Raw genomic sequence first — 23,375 nt, forward strand, 5'->3', positions numbered from 1 at the left:
TTCAAAAGCAGAGACATTACTTTGCCAACAAAGGTCCGTCTAGTCAAGGCTATGGTTTTTCCTGTGGTCATGTATGGATGTGAGAGTTGGACTGTGAAGAAAGCTGAGCGCCAAATAATTGATGCTTTTGAACTGTGGTGTTGGAGAAGACTCTTGAGAGTCCCTTGGACTGCAAGAAGATCCAACCAGTCCATTCTGAAGGAGATCAGCCCTGGGATTTCTTTGGAAGGAATGACGTGAAAGCTGAAACTCCAGTACTTTGGCCACCTTATGCTAAGAGTTGACTCATTGGAAAAGACTCTGATGCTGGGAGGGATTGGGGGAAGGAGGAGAAGGGGATGACAGAGGATGAGATGGCTGGATGGCATCACTGACTCGATGGACGTGAGTCTGAGTGAACTCCGGGTGTTGGTGATGGACAGGGAGGCCTGGTGTGCTGCAATTCATGGGGTCGAAAAGAGTCGGACACGACTGAGCGACTGATCTGATCTGATCTGATCTGATTACATATAAATGAGTTAATTTGTGTTAAGTGCCCAATAATCTTAGTCATTATTAACAATAATATGAATTCAATTGATGTAAAATTAGATAACAAAAAAGCACATAATTTTCTAGAAACATATTTCATGCCTTACATAGAGAAGGAAGCTTTGTTTTCAAAATCTTATGTTGATATTTGAAGAAAATTCCTTAAGAGATGATAGGAGATGACACATGAAAAAAGATGAAAAGTAATTTAATCAATTTTGATTAATTTAATCAGAAAAAGATGAAAATAATTTAATCAATGTTGTTTGAATTAGCTACAACTTAAGGACAATATATTTTCAGTACTTAAGTCAAAACTAAACTTTATCCTATTGTGTTTATTACCAAAATTGTTTATAATGGGAAAGGGTCTAAGGAATGATTCAAGATACAACTTAATCTTCAATAATATGCCTGACAAGTTATTGCTTTTCTTTTATAAGATCTGTTAGTTCATAAAACCTTAAGTAACTTTAAGACACAATTTTTAAATATAATGTCCATCATCCAAGGAATTTCAATAAGGAAATTTCTGAATATATTAGATACTGCAGGCTTTATTTAAGAGACTACCAGGACCAGCCTTAGGCAAAATCATGATGTCAGTAAAGTATGTTTTTGGTGCTCTACACTAGTAGTCTTCAGACAATGAGATATTTGTGGGTCTTTTAATTAACCATTCAATTTAGTAAACAGGGATCAATTTTAAAAGATAGAATATGGGGAAAACAACAGGAAATATTAGAGTTTATCAGACAGAATGAGAGTAGGTACTGTTTCTATACATTTAAGTATATGTATAGGCGCACACAAACACGTGTGTGTGTGTGTGTGTGTGTGTTGTTTAGTCACTAAGTCGTGTCTGATTCTTTTGTGACCCCATGGACTGTAGCCACCAGGCTCCTCTGCCCTTGGGATTTCCCAGCAATAGTACTGGAGGGGGTGGCCATTTCCTTTTCCAGGTTATCTTCCCAACCCAGGAATCAAACCCTCATTTCCTGCATTGGCAGGCAGATTCTTTACCGCTGAACCTCCAGGGAACTCTGTATATTATATATCTTTCTTTAAAAAGAAATTTAAATATTGAAGAAATATTTAAAATATTTTTACACATATATTTTCTAAAAAAAAATAAATTTCTATTATGGTTTATTCCAGGATATTGAATATATTTCCCTGTGCTACACAGTAGAACTTTGTTGTTATCCATTCTATATGTAACAGTTTGCATCTACTAACTCCAAACTCCCAATCTATCTGTCCCCTACCCCGCCTCCTGCTTGGCGATCACAAATCTGTTTTCTATGTCTGTCATCACTTTCCAAGTTAGCATTTACTGAATCTTCTTAATTTATCAATCATATTCTCCAATAAATACTGGGAACATAGAAATAAATAAACTTTTCAACCGTCAAAAATCTCATACCCTAAAAAATGACAAAGAGAGAAATGACTTCAGTTTGTGTTATTTATTAGCAGTAGGTCAAACCCTGATCAGAGTAGAGAATTGAAACATAACTCTGCCTGAAGCAGTTAGAACAATTTTTTACAGACAGTGACTTTTCAGCGCTCATCCTAGAAGAATGAGAATGAGTTAGGTAGCCAGATGTGGGGGAAGATAGAATTTATTCTAAACAAAGGCAACTCTGGAGCAAAGCATATTTGAAATTGGGAAGCACATTTAGCGAAGAGGAGATATGTAATGCTTAAACTATGACAGAGACCAGAAAGACAGGCTGGAAAGAGTGTAAATGATGAGGCGGTAAAGCATTTGGGCCAAATTGTCATTTATGCAGAGGAGCGTAATTATATTCTAAATCAATGAAGTGTCATTGAAGAGTTTTCAAGAACAAGGGTGACAGAAGCAAAGCTTTGTTTTAGAAGGATAGCCATGAGAGTGTAAAGGATTGGTTTGAGGTTTCATTAGGCTGGAAACAAAAGAAAACTCAGATCACTTCAAACTAGGCTTGATCAAGAAATGCACTAGAATATAGCATAGAAATATAGGAAACGAATTTCTAAAATAAGCTTTGTGAGAAAAATAAGAGCCTAGTGGCTGAGAGTGAAGAGGGGAAAAGCCTGAAACTAACTTTGGATATTCTGGCTTAGTTGACAAGGTAGAGGGAGCTGCCAGTAACCAAGGATAAGTCAAGGGCTAATCTTTTTAGTTTGGGGTATTTTTGATTTGACACATCATTGAGAAATCAGGACCAACTTATTCAATAGACTAGACATTGAGTTCATAATAAAAAATCAGGTTTAGGGATACCATAGATTAAAAATGGGCACAAATTCTTCTCCACTTCTTCCCATTAAGAAATGGAGTTCATTTCTCCAACTGTTGAAAGTGAGCTGGCCTGGTGACTTGCTCTGCTCAGTAGAAAGCAGTGAAACTGCTTGAAAATTTCAAGCCTCAGCCTCCGAAGGGGCCATTTCTAGCCTCCACTCATGTCCTGCTTGAACACTGTCATTATATGAAGAAGCCAAGGCTGTCCTCCTGGAGACATGTGGGCCCCCAACAACCAGCACCAACCACCAGCCGTGGGAGTGAGGCCACCTAGACAGTACAGCCCGGCTAAGGCTCCAGATGTCTGTGGACACATGAGTAACCCAAGGAAAGATCAGGAAAAGAGCCTCAGCTAAGCCCATCCTGTATTGCTGATGTGAACATAAAAATAAAGCCATGGGTGTACATGTGTTCCCCACCCTGAACCCCTCTCCCACCTCCCTCCCTACCCCATCCCTCAGGGTCATCCCAGTGCTCTGGCCCTGAGCACGCTGTCTCATGCATCAAACCTGGACTGGTGATCTATTTCACTTATGATAGTTTACATGTTTCAATGCTATTCTCTCAAATCATCCCACCCTCGCCTTCTCCCACAGAGTCCAAAAATCTGTTCTTTACATCTGTGTCTCTTTTGCTATCTAGCATATAGGGTCATTGTTACCATATTTCTAAATTCCATATATATGTGTATACAGTATATATAATATACTGTAGTGGTGTTTTTCTTTCTAACTTACTTCACTCTGTATGATAGGCTTCATACAATTCATTAGAATTGATTCAAATGCATTCTTTTTAATAGCTGAATAATATTCCATTATGTATATGAACCACAGTTTTCTTATCCATTCATCTGCCAATGGACATCTAGGTTGCTTCCCTGTCAATGTATGGCAAAACCACTACAATATTGTAAAGTAATGAGCCTCCAATTAAAATAAATTAATTAATTTAATAAAAAAATAAAATAAATAAATAAAGCTTGTGCATCTGTTTGAGTTTCCTGAGCCATACAGCAAATTCCCATTGGCTATCTATTTTACATACAGTAATGTAAGGTAAGTTTCCATGTTACCGTATCAACCTAGAGGGGTGGGATGGGGAAGGAGATGGGAGGAAGTTTCAAAAGGGAGGAGATGTATGTATACCTATGGCTGATTCATGTTAAGATTTGACAGAAAACAGTAAAATTCTGTAAAGCAATTATCCTTCAATAAAAAATAAACTAATTTTTAAAAAAAGATCCCACTTGCTGCAAGGTGCAGCCAAAATAAAGAGAACTTTTAATAAATAAATAAAGCTTGTGGTTTTAAGCTACTAAATTCCGAAGTGATTTTGTTACATAACATCAGATAACTGAGACTGTCTCTTTCTCCCCTCGTTCCACTACCTTGCTGGTGGTCACTTGTGCTACGAATTTAGGATTTATAACAGCCCTATCATTAGAAACCCTTCTACAAAGCTATGGCATGTGGGCTCCTCAGCTGGATTGTAAATTCCTCCAAGACATTATTTATTTGTATCCTCAGCAGTGCCAAAAGGGAAACACATGTTTTGTTAATATTAATTGCACGAAAACATAGTACAAGGAACACGTAAGCACCAAAGTAGATTATGCAGAATGAATAAAGGCTTGGATCTAAATTCTACCAAGATGACAGGAATAAATGCTTTAAAGCAAAGGCTGCATGTATTTCCATGTAGGTTATTTTTACAAGAGCCTAAAATAGACATTGAATGATATAAAATGATTTCATTTTCACACAATGAAAGCAACTTGAACATCAGAAACAGTAAATATCTGAGAATTAGAACTTTTTTTTAAATTCAAGGACTTTCTACACTCTGTCTTTTCTTCCCTGGTAAATAATTTTAGTGTTAGTCCTTTTCTTCATCACTCATCTCTTTTACTTAACTCTTGTGGGCAGAGAGCAAATTGGCCAAGATGGTGTGTTCAGGCTCCCTCTCCCCATGTTTTGTAAACAATGAGTATGTAACAGCAGAGATCATTTATAGCACTGCACATGTCACGAGGTACTCACTTGGTCACAGGTTGTGTGCAGTACATATATATGTGAGCTCCACCCATAAAGTCGGGGTTTTACTGTGATGTCATGGCTGTGTCTGTTGGATCAGTCACGAGAGGAGAGAATTGTATGGCTGCTGCATCAGCCAAGAGAGAATGCTGCTATGGCTTCCGAACCAGCCAAGAGAGAGGCTGTATTAGAGCTGCTGTGCCAGCCAGCAGAGAATAAATGTGCCTCCAGTTCCTGTGGCCCCTCAAGTCTCCTTCCAGCCTCTTAGCTCACAGCTTGCCTCCCCTGGGTTCAAAGAACAGTGTCCACAGTGGGATACAGCAAGACAATTGGTGCCACAAACAGGATGATCAGCAATACAATTGGCATAGTTGGCAGGATATCCAGCAGGTAGGGGAGCCTGAGGCTCCACTAGATGGAGGAAGCCAGTGGCCACCAGATAGCATATGGTACTGGTGGCCTCTGTTCTCTTGACATGGGCTCCAGTTGGAAGACTGGGAAGTGGCGGATGGTTCACTGGATAGTATTGAAAAGGCGTTACAGGCAATGAGTTCTCATTTGCCCAACAAGGCAGCACGAACTGCCTGGCACCGTGGGGTGGGTTTTCCTGACTGCCCTGAAGGCGAATATTGATAGTGCTCTCTGTGATGCCATGCCGGTGTGCAATGTGCAGAGACTCTTGGAAGAACTAGAGCAGCATATATTGGTGTTAGAGCGAGAACCCTGTGGCCCTAAAGAACCCAGCATCTCTGACAGCGAGGCGGTAAGTGACAGTGAGGATGAACGTTATGAGCCCGTGGGTCCCCGCTTGGCAGTGAGGCCCGTTGTGCAGCAGAAAGTGAAGCATGAGCAGCCTAAGGCCAAGGAGTGGGGCTTCGTCAAGGGACCCCAGTGTGACTGAGTTCACGACATATACTCAGGTGGAGTTGGTCAACTTGGGTAAGCAGTTTCAGCAAACGCACAGGAAACACTTGGAAGCATGGCTTTTGTGACATTGGAACACAGGGGTGGGCCCCGCACCTGAGAGGTTTTGCAGGTCCTTACTGAGAGAAGCCCTGGAGAAGGAAATGGCAACCCCACTCCAGTGTACTTGCCTGGAGAATCCCAAGCACGGAGGAGCCTACAGGCTACAGTCCATGGGGTTGCAAAGAGTCGGACACAACTGAGCGACTTCACCTCACTTCACTGAGAGAAGTAGAGAGACGGCATGCAGGACGCCATTTTGAAAGTGCCAAGAGCCCACAGGTGGCCCGAGCTAGCAGGGGTCCCAACTGGGTTATGCAGATGCAAATGTGGGCTAATTTATGGGGAGGGTACTGTAAAGGCCGTGTCCTCAGATTTAGAAAAGTGTAATCATGTGGGTGAACTGTGAACAGGGACCACAAAACACCCCTTCCTTGTGGGGTGGGCCTGGTGCCTGTCGGGGGTTTTGTGTGTCCTTAATAAAAATTCTGCAGGAAGGGAGTTGCCCCTGTGGAGGCTTTCCTACAATCTCACAAGGACAGACAGTGAACTGGACTTGGCCATGAAAGATAAAGGCACTCCACGTGCAGTGGGTGACTCTTCTAGCACCATGAGGGCAAGGACTGGAACAGGAGTCCCGAGTGATACCTGGTGTTCGGTTTTGCTATGTATTGGGGATGTAACTGCTGTTGTAGCTACTGCTGTTGCAAGATGTAAATCCAAGGGTCAGTGTTACTGGCCAAGGGAATAGCACAGATGGATGGCACACAGAATGTGAGCGAGAGACCCTGAAGGGGTGGAGTGTGGGGAGAGAGCAAATTGGCCAAGATGGCGTGTCCAGGCTCTCTTGCCCCACATTTTGTAAATAATGACTGTGTAACAGCTGAAATCATTTATAGCACTGCACATGTGCGTCATGAGGTACTCAGTTGGTCACGAGTCGTGTGTGGTATGCATATATGTGAACTCCACCCATAAAGTAGGGGAAGTTACTGCTGCCTCACGGCTGTGTCCATTGGGTCAGTCACAAGAGGAGAGAACTGCAGTACATCCGCTGAGCCAGCCAAGAGAGGGGCTGTGTTATGGCTGCTGTGCCCACCAGGAGAGAATAAACGTGTCTGAAGTTCCTAGGGCTCCTCGAGTCTCTTTCCAGCCTCTTAGCTTGTGCCTTGCCTACCCTAGGTTCAACGAACAGTGTGCACAGTGGGATACAGCGAGACAATTGGCGCCACAAGCAGGGCGATTGGTGATACACCTCTTTTTTCCCTTTTGTCTGTGTGTATCTTCTTTTCCTGCAATTTTATTTTGCCTTTTTTTTTTTTTTTTGAGTCATCTATGTTTGCTACTAAAAGGTAAAGCCCATGCCTCTGATATGGTCCTAGAGTACTCTCAACAGTAAATGAATGATGGGAAAATGCTTCCTCCCAAGGGAGACAGCATTCCCAACAGATCTAGACTCTTACATGACTTTCTCTCCACATTGCTTTAAGCGGTGGTTTCTCTTGGGTTCTGTGACAGCAGAAAGGTTGGTTGCTTATCTTGGCTTCCTGAAACTGTGTGCTTGCTAGGTCAAGCATTTGAATCCTTTTAGGAACCTGATTCAGATAATCTCTCATGATGACACATATTCTCATGTTCTTTTAATAATTTAAATATCACTTAGCCACGGAAAAGAATTGATTTTCCCTAGAAATACTTAAAATGTCATCATATTATCACCTAAAATATTGGTGAAACACACACACAGAGGAGTTTAAAATGGTTTGAGAATATTAACATCAACAAATGTGACTTCTGGCTTTCACGTCTTCCAAGAAAATACTCAAGGTACGTTGAAAATTAGTGCTCCATTGTGCTGGGAAACATACAGCTTAAGTGTGGAGAGAAATGATATTTTTACTTTTTAAAAATTCATTTGAGGATGACTTCACTTTTATAGTTGCTAGACAATAGATCTTTTCAAGTGAAATCTTTTCCTGAAGGTGGAAAATGTTATCAAGGGTAGAGAAATCCTGAGGCAGAAACCATCCCACCATCCCTCTTCCTTTCAGTTCTGTAAAAAAAGCCAGTGTTGGCATCTTCTCCTTATTCCTTCTATGAAGTGGCAAAGTGACTTTGCTAATCTATCAGAGCATCAAACAGTTATTTTAAGTGTCAATCAGCCCAAGTTTTTGTTTATTAGCAAAGTAAAATGGCCTGACCTTTTGACTCAACTATGAGTGAAATTGGCTAGATATCAGTTATCTCAGTGAAACTGTCTAGATGGACTGGTCTTTTGGGGAATCCTCAAGGTAAAATAATACTCTCTTAAGGTAAGATTCTGCACAGGATAGCTTGAGCTTGTGATTGGCTGCTGCTGCTACTAAGTCGCTTTAGTCGTGTCCAACTCTGTGCGACCCCATAGACGGCAGCCCACCAGGCTCCCCCGTCCCTGAGATTCTCCAGGCTAGAACACTGGAGTGGGTTGCCATTTCCTTCTCCAATGCATGAAAGTGAAAAGTGAAAGTGTGATTGGCTAGGTCAGGGCAAATGTGGAAGGAAAGAAAATAAACATGAACGAATCAGTTTGCTACTTCCTGATTCTGTCTGACTACTTATTTAAACTAAATTTCCTCCTACACACCTCACTCATACCATGACAGTGCTCCTTCCCGAATAATTTAAGACCATGCTCCATATTTCTCCTTTGTACATTTTAATGTTTAGTTATTTGAAGTTTACCTCTGTGTATTCCAATTTCACATGTCTTTCTATCTCCCTCTCCATTTCTCTCACACTCTTTTTTTTTTTTTTTTAAGAATGATCTTTTTTTGCAGGTAAGTGATAGGAATTACATTGTTTGAAACATGAGGGGTAACAGGGAGGTGGGCACCAAAAATCCCAGAAAGCAAAATTTTTCTCACCCATAGTCTCCTTTATTGACATGTTCAATTAATCCTGGTTGAACAAGGCATACATGCTGGGAACATTTCCACTGCTGTCCTGAGCATGTGCTGTAAAAATACAAGCATTATGAAAGTGACTGGGCCTTTTAGGAGTACATTTACAAAATTAGTACCCAGAGTTGCACCTTGTTAAGGCATAAAATATATTTTTGATTAATGTTAATGTTTTGATTAATGACTATTAATTCTTGACAAAAACAAATCACAACACATTCATTAATTACGCTACAACGCAATATCTTCTACTCCAGGCAGTTAATGAATGAAATGACCACTCAGTCATTGAAGTTTGAAAATAGACAACAATGAAGACAGCAGATTCAGTATATGTAATTGGAAATTCTCTGCAGGATAATCATTTTAAGGCAGTCTGATTATAATATATTTAGTCACTGTGCTCAAGGAAACACGATTTGATTTGTCTATAGTATATCAGAATGTTTGTAATTAATAGATATGCTTAATGGAAATATTAAAAGAAATATTCATGTGTAGATTTGGCACATCTATTAAAATTAAATATGTTCATAAAGACTACTGATATGTGCTATCTTATGATTCTGTGTATCTGTATTTAAACATATGTTTTGTTTCACAGATATTCCTTTTACTTGAAGAAAACATACACAGCAGAATTCAGTTCTGGGCCACTTAAATTCATTACCAGGAATTGCAGTTTTCTTTAATTACTGATCCTTCTTCATAATGTTGACCATCTCTGTGGCAACCTGTCAACACAACATGTAAACAAATCAAAATTCTAAATTGGTTAATAAAATGCATTCACATAACAAGTACTCTAAAATTGTGTTTAGTGTTCTCAAATATGCAAAAATATTTGGTGCCAGTCAGACAGAAATCTACATGGGGTTTTTGTCAGTGTTTGGCCACCTCATGCAAAGAGTTGACTCATTGGAAAAGACTCTGATGCTGGGAGGGATTGGGGGCAGGAGGAGAAGGGGACGACAGAGGATGAGATGGCTGGATGGCATCACTGACTCGATGGACGTGAGTCTGAGTGAACTCAGGGAGTTGGTGATGGACAGGGAGGCCTGGAGTGCTGTGATTCATGGGGTTGCAAGGAGTCGGACACAACTGAGCGACTGATCTGATCTGATCTGATTTATCCAATTTTTCTGGATTTGTTCCAGGAGCTTCTATCCTTGCACTGTGTATTTGTCCCAAGTGAGAGGATTTGTAAAGCATTAAAAACTGGATTACTGAGGTATTAATCACTAAACACACTCAAAAAATAATTAATGTGTTTAAAGAAATAGGTAAGCAGTAAAATAGTGTTTGAAATAATTAATAGCATTTCTCATCTTAAAATCTAATCAAGTCTCATGTGGATATAAATAGTTGCATATGATTAGAGGAAGGAACAAGGTTTTGGACCAAAATATGAAGCTGTTTCAGCGAATTCACCTTACAAAGAGAAACTCTATTTTTTCTCGAGGATGTGAATCCAGAGGAAAGTTTATAAGATTGCAGCCCTTTTGTGTTCTAAATCTAAACGTTCCTCAACTATTAACTAAAAAGGGAAAGTGTTAGTTGGTCAGTTCTGTCCAACTCTTTGCATCCCCATGGACGGCAGCACTCCAGGATATTCTGTCCGTGGATTTCTCCAGGCAAGAATACTGGAGTGGGTAGCCATTCCCTTCTTCAGGGGATCTTCCCAGTCCAAGGATTGAACCTGGGTCTTCCACATTGCAGGAAGGTTCTTATGGTCTGAGCCACCAGTGAAGTCACATTAACTGAAACTTTTTGCTGTTTTACCAGATTATAGAAACTACTCCAAAGAGATCAATGGTGAATTATTATTGCATGAAAACCAATCAGAAAGATATGGTAAAATAGTGCACTAGCTAGAAACTAAATCTCTTTGTAAATATAACTTACACAAATTACTGAATTAGCAAAAGTAACATAATTCACTCCTGTGTCACATGAAAACTTTTTTGATGGAAACGTAACATTGAGAGATCACATCAATGGCCCCTAGTTAAATAAAATGAATTCTAACTTTTAAAAAAAATATATTTATTTTTAATTGGAGGATAATTGCTTTACAATATTGTGTTGGTTTATGTCATACATCAACATGAATCAGCCAGAGGTATACCTATGTTCCTTCCCTCTAGAAGCTCCCTCCCACCTCTCACCCCATCCCACCCCTCTAGGAATTCTAACTTTTTACCGTATATAGTAATAGGAGTAAATCTACATATTTAAAAATCATTTCAAGGGTCCTGGTTTAACTACAAGCCATAATGTCACAAAAGCCAATTTCAGGTTAGCTACCTTCCAATTTTTCAAAAAGTTGTTTCTCAGGGAACATTTACAGCTGTTTTTTTCAGCAAGCACCGTGTTCTCACAGTTCAACGTTTTGCTTAATGAATTTTGAATATCCTTGTATTTGCATCTATCCATCTCTTTTCCGTGTATTCCACCATCACAGGAAGAGAGAAGGAAAACACTTCTTTAGTGGCCCACAGGGGAGGAAAATGACTCAACTTTAAATTAAGTTCAGAGTTTTAATTACTACCCAGGATTAAACACTTTTTGTAAATAAATTTCTATGTTTGCAATTTAGAAAGATCCTAGAACTTTTCATTACCTAGGCAAGCAACAGTAAAAATTCAAGCAACAATTCAAGTGTCATTCAAAGTCAAGGAAAGTACTCCACTGACTAGTTCTAAAGGGTGGATGAAAGTGGGGGGGGGGATGATTTTTAAAATTTATTTTACTGGAGTATAGTTGATTTACAGTGTTATGTTAATTTCTGCTAAACAGCAAATGATTCAATATGTATGTATATGTACATGTGTGTGTGTGTATGTGTGTCTGTGTGTGTGTGTGTGCTCAGTGGCTCAGTCATGTCTGACTGGGACCCCATGGACTGTAGCCTGCCAGGCTCCCCTGTCCATGGAATCTTTGAGGTAAGAATACTAGAGTAGGTTGCCATTTCCTACACCAGGGACTCTCCCCAACCCAGGGATCAAACCCATGTCTCTCGTGTTTCCTGCATTACAGGTGAATTCTTTACCACTGCACCACCTGGGAAGCCCTATATGCATATATATATCTCACAGTGTTTGAAACCTGAGGGGTAGAAGGGAGGTGGGCACCAAAAATCCCAGAAGCAAACATTTTCTCACATACACACACATATATATGTATGTATGTATTATGCCAAAGAATGCTCAAACTATCACACAATTTTACTCATCTCACACGCTAGCAATGTAATGTTCAAAATTCTCCAAGCCAGGCTTCAACAGTACGTGAACCATGAACTTCCAGATGTTAAAGCTGGATTTAGAAAAAGCAGAGGAACCAGAGATCAAATTGCCAACATCCACTGGACCATCAAAAAACCAAGAGACGTCCAGAAAAACATCTACTTCTGCTTTATTGACTATGTCAAAGCCTTTGACTGTGTGGATCACAACAAACTGTGGAAAATTCTGGAAGAGATGGGAATACCAGACCAACTGACCTGCCTCTTCAGAAATCTGTATGCAGGTCAAGAAGCAACAGTTAGACCTGGACATGGAACAAATCAGGAAAGGAGTACGTCAAGGCTGTATATTGTCACCCTGCTTATTTAACATATATGCAGAGTGCTGGGCTGGATGAAGTACAAGCTGGAATTAAGATTGCAGAGAGAAATATCCATAACCTCAGACATGCAAATGACACCACCCTTATGGCAGAAAGTGAAGAAGAACTAAAGAGCCTCTTGATGAAAATGAAAGAGGAGAGTGAAAAAGTTGGCTTAAAACATTCAGAAAACTAAGATCATGGCATCTGGTCCCATTACTTTATGACAAATAGATAGGTAAGCAATGGAAACAGTGGCAGACTTTATTTTGGGGGACTCCAAAATCACTGCAGATGGTGATTGCAGCCATGAAATTAAAAGACACTTGCTGCTTGGAAGAAAAGTTATGACCAACCTAGACAGCATATTAAAAAGCAGAGACATTACTTTGCCAACAAAGGTCTGTCTGATCAAAGCTATGGTTTTTCCAGTGGTCATGTATGGATGTGAGAGTTGGACTATAAAGAAAGCTGAGTGCCAAAGAATTGATGCTTTTAAACTGTGGTGTTGGAGAAGACTCTTGAGAGTCCCCTGGACTGCAAAGAGATCCAACCAGTCAATCCTAAAGGAGATCAGTCCTGGGTATTCATTGGAAGGACTGATGTTGAAGCTGAAACTCCAATACTTTGGTGACCTGATGTGAGAACTGACTCATTTGAAAAGCCCCTGATGATGGGAAAGATTAAAGGTGGGAAGAGAAGGAGATGACAGCAGATGAAATGGTTGGATGGCATCACTGACTCAAGGGACATGAGTTTGAGTAAACTCCGGCAGTTAGTGACAGACAGGGAGGCCTGGCATGCTGCGGTCCATAGGGTTGCAAAGAGTCAGACATGACTGAGCTACTGAACTGAACTGATGTTGTATGTATGTACGTATACATATGTATATGTGAAAGCTGGTTTTTATTCATACAGCTTAAATGTTTCTTGTCCAATGTACCAGTTTTATAGATAAAGGGACCAGAAGTTACAAAGGTTCTAATTGGAGGAGGCTGTCCCTTCTCTGACCTGTTCCCCAGCTACTAATTTTGAAGCCAAGAGAATGCTATCCCCAGGCCTGCCCAAGATCATTAGTACTATGTCTAGTGTTATCAAAAGTTCCATTTCTTCGTCTTCCTTCCTTAATGTCAAGTCAGAATTGACTATCAGAAACAATGTTTGCTACAATCTCACTTGAGAGGTGGCTTCTTAAACAAAAACCATTATTTGTTCATCTGAGCCTGGCCAAAGTACTGACAAAGTGAAGCATCAGCTTTTATACTAATACAGAAATTCAGTTCACCCCCTTCCTCTGCTCCTGCCTGACTCCAGTGTATCCTTCATCCCCTGAACAGCATTTAGAGAGCTCTCTTAAGATCTGTGTTATGTCACTCTCTGCTTAAAAGCCTCATGTTTTTCTGTATTAAATTTAGATTAAAACTGAACCTCTTATAGGGACTTGTAAGACCTTATCCAAAGTGTCTCTTCCATAAACTGTGTTCTCACCTCTCCAAGTCTGCTGCCTGGAGTGGTATTCCCAGAGGAATGAAGGATTTGCCTGATACAGATAAGGGTGGAAAGAACTGGATTAACTTAATTTGGAGCCAAAGCAAATAGGATTAACTATTGGAGAATCAGGAAAAACAAGGGTCACAGAAGTCTCACTAAGATTTTTGCTTTAGGGATAGAGAAGCAGTGATGCTATTATTGAAATAAGGAACAGGTTTGTAGTGAGAAATCAAGCTTCTGCCTTACATATTTTAGACTATGATCAAATCTAAGTTAGACATCCTAATGGAGAACATCAAGTAGAGTAGGAATGGAAGTCCAAAGTCAAGGCAAGGCTGGAACATGAATTTCAGAGCCAGTAAAGTACTTATCTTTAGGTTTTTGAGAATAAATAACAGTCTCCTTGAGAGAGTGTTTGTAGGTAAGAGAAAGACATCTAGGACTGAGCTCAAACACTGTAACCAACAGACATTCAGAAAAACAAACTGGGAATAAGTGACCTGGGAAGAAGAGGGGAATTCAGGGCATGGTGGAGTCCTGGAAAGCAACAGACATATTCCACAGAAGCAGAAACAGTCACCTACATAGAGTACGGCTGAGGGGGTCAAGAAAAGAATGGAGATCTGGGATTTCCCTGGTGGTCCGGTGGTTAAGACTCTGCACTTCCAATGCAGAGGAGGCAGGTTTGATCCCTGGTAGGGGAACTAAGATTCCACATGCTGAATAGCACAGCCAAAAAATAAAATGAAAGAGAATGGACACCTGAATACTGCACTTGAAAACATGGAAGCCTTCAATAACCCTGCCAAGATAGAGCTCGGTAAAGTAGCAGGGAACAAGGTCTTGTAGGAATAAGCTAATGAGAGGTTTAGAAGTAAGGAAGTGAAATGTTTCTTTCAGATATTTTGCCATTAAAGGAAAGGAGGAAATAAGATAAAACTGGTTAAGGACATGGAGATGAGGGTGGGCTCTTTCAAAGTTGGGAGCTACAACTACCCACCAGCGTCCTGCAAGAGAATGTCTTGTAAATGACATTTGCTCACTTTCTTAGTTATTTCCTCAGGAAAAGTTCCAAGAAGTGGAAGTTCTGGGTCAAAATTGAGATTTGGACATCTTTAAGGCATTTAATTCATATCATCTTTTTTTTTTTTTTTTAATGATTTCACCAATTTACGCTCACCAGCAGTGAAAAGATGAATTATCCTGTATCACTCTAAGGAATAAACTGTATGGGTCCCATGCTAGGTATCACTTCGTCGTGGAAACAGAGTCAGGATTAGAAATTAATCTTTGATGTCTAGCGCCATCTCCCAAGCAATGTTTGTATCCTGTTTTGGATTCTACTAGTTTTAAATAAAAAGATATTTCTTTTAAAATGTTAATTTGAAAATATGATTGATGATTTAAAGGTAGTAGAAATTGAGGAGTTAAAGAAAAGTTGGGAGCTACAAAAATACTTTCATAAATCAATAACTTTGTAAATTGATTGATCCAGAAAAGAAGGAGGGAAATGATGGTTTAGGAGAGAAAGAGGGAGAAAAAGGGAGAGAGGAAAGAAGAGAAAAGGAGAGGGGAGGGATGGAGGAAGGGACAATTGTAAGGGTGGAGATCTTACAAGACAAGAAAAGACAAGAGATGATGGGATTCAGAGCTCAAGAAGAGGAATCTACTTCATGGAAACAGTAACCAAGATGGCAGTAAGTTGAAAATTATGATGAGAGGTGAAAGAATTCCTGGTGTCTTTATTTTCTCAGTGAAAAGCATATAAAAGCCTTCAGTGTGAAGTAATCAAACTGGTTACACCTTGATATAAATAAATAAATAAGTAGATAGATGCATAGCTGTGACTGTCGAAACCAAATGAGTTTTGCAACATTAATAGCCATTATTAAAAGAATTAGGTAAATCAGATTTTTGGAAAGTTAAATAAGTCTCTTGATTTTAGAAAAAATGACAGTATGCCTTATGATCCAGCAATCCCACTGCTGGGCATACACACTGAGGAAACCAGAATTGAAAGAGACACGTGTACCCCAATGTTCATTGCAGCACTGTTTATAATAGCCAGGACATGGAAGCAACCTAGATGTCCATCAGCAGACGAATGGATAAAGAAAGCTGTGGTACATACACACAATGGAGTATTACTCAGCCATTAAAAAGAATACATTTGAATCAGTTCTAATGAGGTGGATGAAACTGGAGCCTATTATACAGAGTGAAGTAAGCCAAAAAGAAAAACACCAATACAGTATACTAACGCATATATATGGAATTTAGAAAGATGGTAACAATAACCCTGTGTACAAGACAGCAAAAGAGACACTGATGTATAGAACAGTCTTTTGGACTCTGGGAGAGGGAGAGGGTGGGATGATTTGGGAGAATGGCATTGAAACATGTATAATATCATATATGAAACGAGTCGCCAGCCCAGGTTCGATGCACGATACAGGAAGCTCGGGCCTGGTGCACTGGGATGACCCAGAGGGAGGGTATGGGGAGGGAGGAGGGAGGAGGGTTCAGGATGGGGAACACATGTATACCTGTGGTGGATTCATTTTGATATATGGCAAAACCAATACAATATTGTAAAGTTAAAAAAGAAAGAAAGAAAAGAAAAAATGACAGTATAATATAATTTATTTTAAAATACTCCATCATAATGTGTTCTACTATGTGTTGGTCCCAACATCACTTCAGGGAAGGCAACTGCCTGCTTTAATCAGGAGTCTGCATCCCATGGGTGGTCAATATAATTTATCCTGAAAGTCCAGACTCAAGGGCAGCTCCTACAAGGGGTTCCACTATCCATCTTTTAATGAACACTAGAGTATAGCATAATGAGTGCCAGACATGGGCTTTCATTGGTAAAATTAGTGACTTGTTAATCAGCATAATGGATATAAGCAATCAACTCATTACTTAACAATATTCAATTTATATAGATTAGTTTAAATAGTTAAAAATCATATCTCACTCATACTCCCCAGTTTTTTTGTATCTTTTAAAATCAAAAGACTTCATGCTTAAACCTGATACCCTAGGATTAATCTCCAAAACATCTGTCCAGCCACTGGGTATGAGGATTTATTATAACCTGATAATCTGTAATATTATCAGATATGGGAAAATGCCAATAAATTTTTCAAGCATGGTAAATATGGCAACATCTAACAGGATGGGGACCTGAGATTTCATGAAGCTTACACAGGTGTATAGACTAGTGTAGGTCTCCGTACCAATGTATATTTTTGTAATTATCAGTATGCACAGCAGAATTTGGAATGTGATTTATCTTCATTGTAATGTAGTTAAGGAGGTTGTGAAAGGGTAAATAACTCTGATTCAATTCAAATGTCAGTGATTTACATCCCTTTTTTTTTAACCAGTGTGAACATAGAAGTTGTGTATAATCAAATTAGCTTATGTCTGTTCACAGCAGATGGTTCTCTAGACTCTTCCTTAAGATCTGCCACACTAGAGATTTTGTCTGGAAAATCCAGTCTGGTTGCATTTCAAACTCTATCACTTTTTTTCTGTATCTGACCTTTGAAATTCCCCAATGACTGGAAGTAACTATATGTCCAACTTCCAATTTATACAAAAGGGACATTATAAACAGTGCTGCAATGAACATTGAGGTACACATGTCTCTTTCACTTCTGGTTTCCTCGGTGTGTATGCCCAGCAGTGGGATTACTGGGTCATACGGCAGTTCTATTTCCAGTTTTTTAAGGAATCTCCACACTGTTCTCCATAGTGGCTGTACTAGTTTGCATTCCCACCAACAGTGTAAGAGGGTACCCTTTTCTCCACACCCTCTCCAGCAATTACTGTTTGTAGACTTTTGGATAACAGCCATTCTGACCAGCGTGAGATGGTACCTCATTGTGGTTTTGATTTGCATTTCTCTGATAATGAGTGATGTTGAGCATCTCTTCATGTGTTTGTTTGCCATCTGTATGTCTTCTTTGGAGAAATGTCTGTTTAGTTCTTTGGGCCATTCTTTGATTGGGTCGTTTATTTTTCTGGAATTGAGCTTCGGGAGTTGCTTATATATTTTTGAGATTAGTTCTTTGTCAGTTGCTTCATTTGCTATTATTTTCTCCCATTCTGAAGGCTGTCTTTTCACTTTGCTTATAGTTTCCTTCATTGTACAAAAGCTTTTAAGTTTAATTAGGTCACATTTGTTTATTTTTGCTTTTATTTCCAATATTCTGGGAGGTGGGTCATAGAGGATTCTGCTGTGATTTATGTCAGAGAGTGTTTTGCCTATGTTTTCGTCTAGGAGTTTTATAGTTTCTGGTCTTACATTTAGATCTTTAATCCATTTTGAGTTTATTTTTGTGTATGGTGTTAGAAAGTGTTCTAGTTTCATTCTTTTACAAGTGGTTTAGGACATGGAAGCAACCTAGATGTCCATCAGCAGACGAATGGATAAAGAAAGCTGTGGTACATATACACAGTGGAATATTACTCAACCATTAAAAAGAATACATTTGAATCAGTTCTAATGAGGTGGATGAAACTGGAGCCTATTATACAGAGTGAAGTAAGCCAGAAAGAAAAACACCAATACAGTATAGTAATGTATATATATGGAATTTAGAAAGATGGTAATGATGACCTTATATGCGAGACAGCAAGAGACACAGATGTATAGAACAGTCTTTTGGACTCTGTGGGAGAGGGCAAGGGTGGGATGATCTGAGAGAATAGCATTAAAACATGTATATTATCATATGTGAAACGAATCACCAGTCCAGGTTCGATGCATGATACAGGGTGCTCAGGGCTGGTGCACTGGGATGACCCAGAGGGATGGGAGGGGGAGGGAGGTGGGAGGGGGGTTCAGGACGGGGAACACATGTACACCCGTGGCTAATTCATGTCAGTGTATGGCAAAAACCACTACAGTATTGTAAAGTAATTAGCCTCCAACTAAAATAAATAAACTTTTTTTAAAAGGGACATTATTTACTTATTTGACATATTGTTTTTAAACCTTAAGATAATACATTTTTAAGTCCCAGGTTGAAAATAATTACAGTATAAAAAATTAGACCATATCTTGCAGTTAAATAACTGAAAAACATTTAATAAATCAGTGATTTTGTCTCTAGTATCTCAGAGGAAAGTCACTTCATATATGCAAAAAATTACTACAAATAGTATGCCATTGTCTATTTATTTCATATAATTTTGTATCTTTTTCAATATTGTGTAGTGTTATTTTCTTTCAACAAGCTACTTTCATAAGAAAGAAAAAACAAAAGAAAATAATTACCTCATGAGTACAGTTATGATGTGAACCTTTTGCCTCTAAATAAAATAATAAATTGCTTCCCTCCATCATGAATGGAATAAAAGCTATACCGGGAACATAAGTTCTACCTAAAACATAACCCTAAATTAAAGTCTTAGCAGAGTCTTAGCTTTCAAGCAAAAACGGACACAGATGAAGTAGCAGTTTCTTTTCTAAATGGGCTGTTGCTGCTGCTGCTGCTACTGCTGCTATTACTGCTGCTAAGTCACTTCAGTCCTGTCCGACTCTTTGCCACCCCATAGACAGCAGCCCACCAGGCTCCCCGGTCCCTGGGATTCTCCAGGCAAGAACACTGGAGTGTGTTGCCATTTCCTTCTCCAAAGCATGAAAGTGAAAAGTGAAAGTGAAGTTGCTCAGTCATGTCCGACTTCGCGACCCTGTGGACTGCTGCCCACCAGGCTCCGCCATCCATGGGGTTTTCCAGGCAAGAGCACTGGAGTGGGGTGCCATTGCCTTCTCCATCTAAATGGGCTACAGGGCTCAAATAAGGAAAGCTCAAGTATGCTTTAGCACATCAAAAGCGCTGCAGCTAATACATAATACTCACCCTCAGCATTCGTGAAGCCGACCCTGCTCATACCTGACACCTTTCAATGAGTTCTCATAATAGGATAAAATCTAAAATTCTTGATATAGCCTATAAGTCCCAGCGAAATCTGCCCTCTACTCCTCTCAAACCCCTTCTTATGTTACCTTCAACCCTCCGCCAGCCGTGACTCTCCAGAAACGGTGGCCTCCGTCCAGCACCTAGTGCACACCAAGCTCCTGGCGCCCAGACTCGGTTCTGTCAGCTCCTCAGGTGACCACACCCCTCACTCCCCAAGCTAATACTGTATACTGCTTTCTATGTTGACATTATATTCTGATAGGCTTTCCCACAGCACCGAAATGTTTCCTTCTGAGAATTTAACACAATTTGCAACTGTACAGTGAATTTGTTAAATATCTTACACCACGCATCCCCCCCCCCCCCCCCCACACACACACACACAAAACTTGACTATCACTCCCATAAGGATAAAGTGAAAGTGAAAGTGAAGTCGCTCAGTCGTGTCCGACTCTTTGCGACCCCATGGACAGTAGCCTACCAGGCTCTGCGATCCATGGGATTTTCCAGGCAAGAACACTGGAGTGGGCTCCCATTTCCTTCTCCGGGGGATCTTCCCAACCCAGGGATCGAACCCGGGTCTCCTGCATTGCAGACAGACGCTTTACCGTCTGAGCCGCTTCCCCATGGTTGCCCCAGCAAAAGTGCAATGTCTGGCATGGTGGAGGCGGTCAATGAATATTTTTCAATGAATGACAAGCTCTCCCATTTCTGATAGACTATTTAATTGCTGTTTGCTGGGAAAGGCAAAGGTCTAGCAGGAATGACCATGCTGTGGAAATTTTAACGTAGCATGTGTGTGTTTTACAAACAAGATGGCGCTATTGAAAATGAAAGCAAAAGTCAGCATCTGGATTTTGCTGTAAGGATACAAATCCTAATTTGTCCTGCACTGTCTTCTAATCGTAATTTCCACTCACCATCACCTACTTATAATTATGCGACAGAGTTTTGAGGAAACCTGAATTTTGCCTCATATAAAGTGGAGCAGGAGAGTTTTGTTTTGCGTTTTTTGCAAACTTTAGATATATTGATTGCTCAGAACCTACAGTCATTCTACTATAATTAAACCAATAGAGTAAATAACACCATCCTCCTTATGAATTATTGAGTTGACCAAAATATTCATTCAGGTTGCTCTATAGAATGTAACAGAAAAACCCAAATTAACTTTTTGGCCAACCCAATATTTATATTTATTCACTCAGTCTTAGACTTTTACAACTACTCTGTATGAAGCACTGTTTTGTTTTTCACGGTTTAAAATCCCTGATTGGCAGAATGAACAAAAACATACAGGGAGAATCTCTTTGGTATTACTTAGGCAGGGAGGGTGGCCACCTTTATTACGCTCCTGCATTGGTTTAAATGGCATTGCTGTAACACAGGTTCTAATGCCACTCATGAGACAATAAGTAAAATGTTACATACATCTGCAGAGGATCAATCTTGTGACTTTGATGTGATTTTCTGAGGTTACACTCAAAAAAGCACGAGAGGTTGCTTTTTGTCAAGATGTTTTACAAAGAAAGAATTTTAAGTAACTTTTTATAAGGTGAGTGGCTATTCAAAGCAGAACGGAAATCAGCCTTCGTGGCCGTCACACCAGGACTTTGCCGAAGGTGCTAGGCTGAGGCACGTGCCGGCATCTGAATCAAAGCATGTTAACAATCCAAAGAAATTTAACCTGGTGATCAAAGTATTCATTTTTCATTTCAACTTAAGAAAGGAAGGGTGGAAAGAAAGGAGAGAGAGAAAGAGGTAGGGAGGGAAGGAAGGAAAGATGGAAGAAGAGAGATGGAGGAAGGAAGGAAGGAAAGAGAAAGACAGTTAGACCATGTTATGAACTAGGGCAATGCTGGAACACATTCCCGAATCCTACCTTCTGGGGACCAAGGCTTTGTGCGAGGAGGCCAGCCCTTTTCTTCACGGCAAAATGACTTGTAATCAGGGCAGCAATCAGAATTTTCCCTTTCACAGAATTTATCACAGTAACACAGCGCGTCCGCCTCATAGAACTGAGTCACGCAGCCATCATCTCTGTCTGCACAGCAACCAAACCTTCTACAGTACTGCCCTTCGAAAACGGCTCTTTTGAATCGAGTACCTTCCGAAATGGTGTGATTCCTAGTGAACTCAGCTCCTGGGTCCACTTCTCGTTGTGATAAATACTGTCTCTCCATCCAAATTTCTGTGGTGAGATAAGCAAGGATTAAGATCTTATATCCGGCGCACATTCTCCAGAGGTCAGCAAGGCTCCCACTGGTTGGTATGTTCGATCCCCTTGCCCCTGGGGCTTCTCCTTGGAGCCTAAGCTCTAATCATCAAGACAACTCAGCGTGAATCCTGAAACTGATCCTTTAGTTGAACTGAGTGTATTTCTTGTAGTTAAACATTAATCAAGAATTTCAGTGCTTGCCAAAGATAATGTGCATGTTAGCAATAGACCATTGTCATTCCTCCAATGTTAAAATTTTATATTTCATATTACAGGAGAAACACCCATTGCCATAAAAATAAATACATAAAATCTTAGGTGTAGATGATACATTGAATATTGCTTGCCTTCAAAATAACCTAGATTCTTAAATCAAAAACCTCTCTGGAATACACATGGCCCAAATTTTGGCTGCAATGACTACTGGCAAGGTGTAGGAAATTCAAAAGTCAAAAACACAATTATTCATCTCACCTACTTGCACTGCCTCTAAAATCCAGACTCTCCTGAGATTGCCTGCTCGGCTCTGTCATATCAATAACTAATGCCCAGTCACACACGGGCTTGATAGCGCATCCATACAGCATTCACCTACCAGAAGCATTTTGATTTCAAAACTCAGTAGAGCCTAATTTAGCTAGAAATTCCCTGAAGGTGACCTTAGTTTTCTCTTCCTGAGTTTCTGCTTGACATCAATGCAGGGGTCTGCAATATCTGAAAGGCAGTTTATAGTCAAGAAGAGTCAGTGATCTGAGCTAAGGAGCTGTTGGGGAGGGGGAAGAGAAGAGATGTGAAGGAAACTCAAAGGTCAAGATATCTTTCATGTTTCTATAAGGCTGTGGGTTTTGCCATCCTGTATTTACTGATTAACTATAATATCTTCCTTTGGATTAGAGACAAATAACCAGCAGACAATGATTCACAAAGAGCATCTGGGTTGCCTCGTGGAAAGGACTTGTCCTGAAGATCAGAAAACCTGGACCCTTGTCCCTGAGCTACTATTTAATTAGCTTTATGATCTTGGGTTCATGATTTGCTTCTCTGGTCCTCAGTTATTTTCCTATAAAATAAGAGTCTTTCTCTCCAAAGTTAATTCATAACTCCAACATATCAAACGTATTCCCCAACTTTGCTTTGTAAATTATTTAACTCATAATTTTATCTTCATTGTTTCCCTTCCTTTGGCACCTTTTTTTCAGGCTGTAAACTAGTGCAAGTCTTTATCTTTTGTTATTTTAGTTTAGTATCATCTTGGTGTCGATATCCATAATCCTACCTGTGCGATCTTAATTCTGCTGCCTCTGATTCCTTGCCACCCACTGAGTCACTGAAGTACTGCAAAGTGCCATTTCCAGCCCCATTCAA

The 23,375-nt window shown here is 39.9% G+C and overlaps 1 protein-coding gene across 3 annotated transcripts in view; it reads right to left on the bottom strand.

Annotated features, from left to right (window-relative positions):
* Positions 1-22,126, bottom strand: part of TINAG (tubulointerstitial nephritis antigen) — a 105,053-nt gene extending 82,927 nt beyond the window's left edge. For 2 of the 3 annotated variants that reach the window (XM_061397816.1, XM_061397815.1), the window contains exons 1-3: positions 21,675-22,126; positions 9,427-9,490; positions 8,721-8,810 (exon numbers count right to left, since the gene is read on the bottom strand). In XM_061397816.1, the coding sequence (XP_061253800.1) occupies positions 8,721-8,810; positions 9,427-9,490; positions 21,675-22,029 (509 nt within the window). In that variant the 5' untranslated portion in view covers positions 22,030-22,126. The remainder of the gene's footprint in view (positions 1-8,720; positions 8,811-9,426; positions 9,491-21,674) is intronic. The other variant, XM_061397817.1, reaches the window with a different exon arrangement.
* Between the last annotated feature and the right edge of the window lie 1,249 nt (positions 22,127-23,375).

The sequence above is a fragment of the Bos javanicus genome, chromosome 23 (assembly GCF_032452875.1).
Source record: "Bos javanicus breed banteng chromosome 23, ARS-OSU_banteng_1.0, whole genome shotgun sequence".
Classification (NCBI taxonomy): domain Eukaryota; kingdom Metazoa; phylum Chordata; class Mammalia; order Artiodactyla; family Bovidae; genus Bos; species Bos javanicus.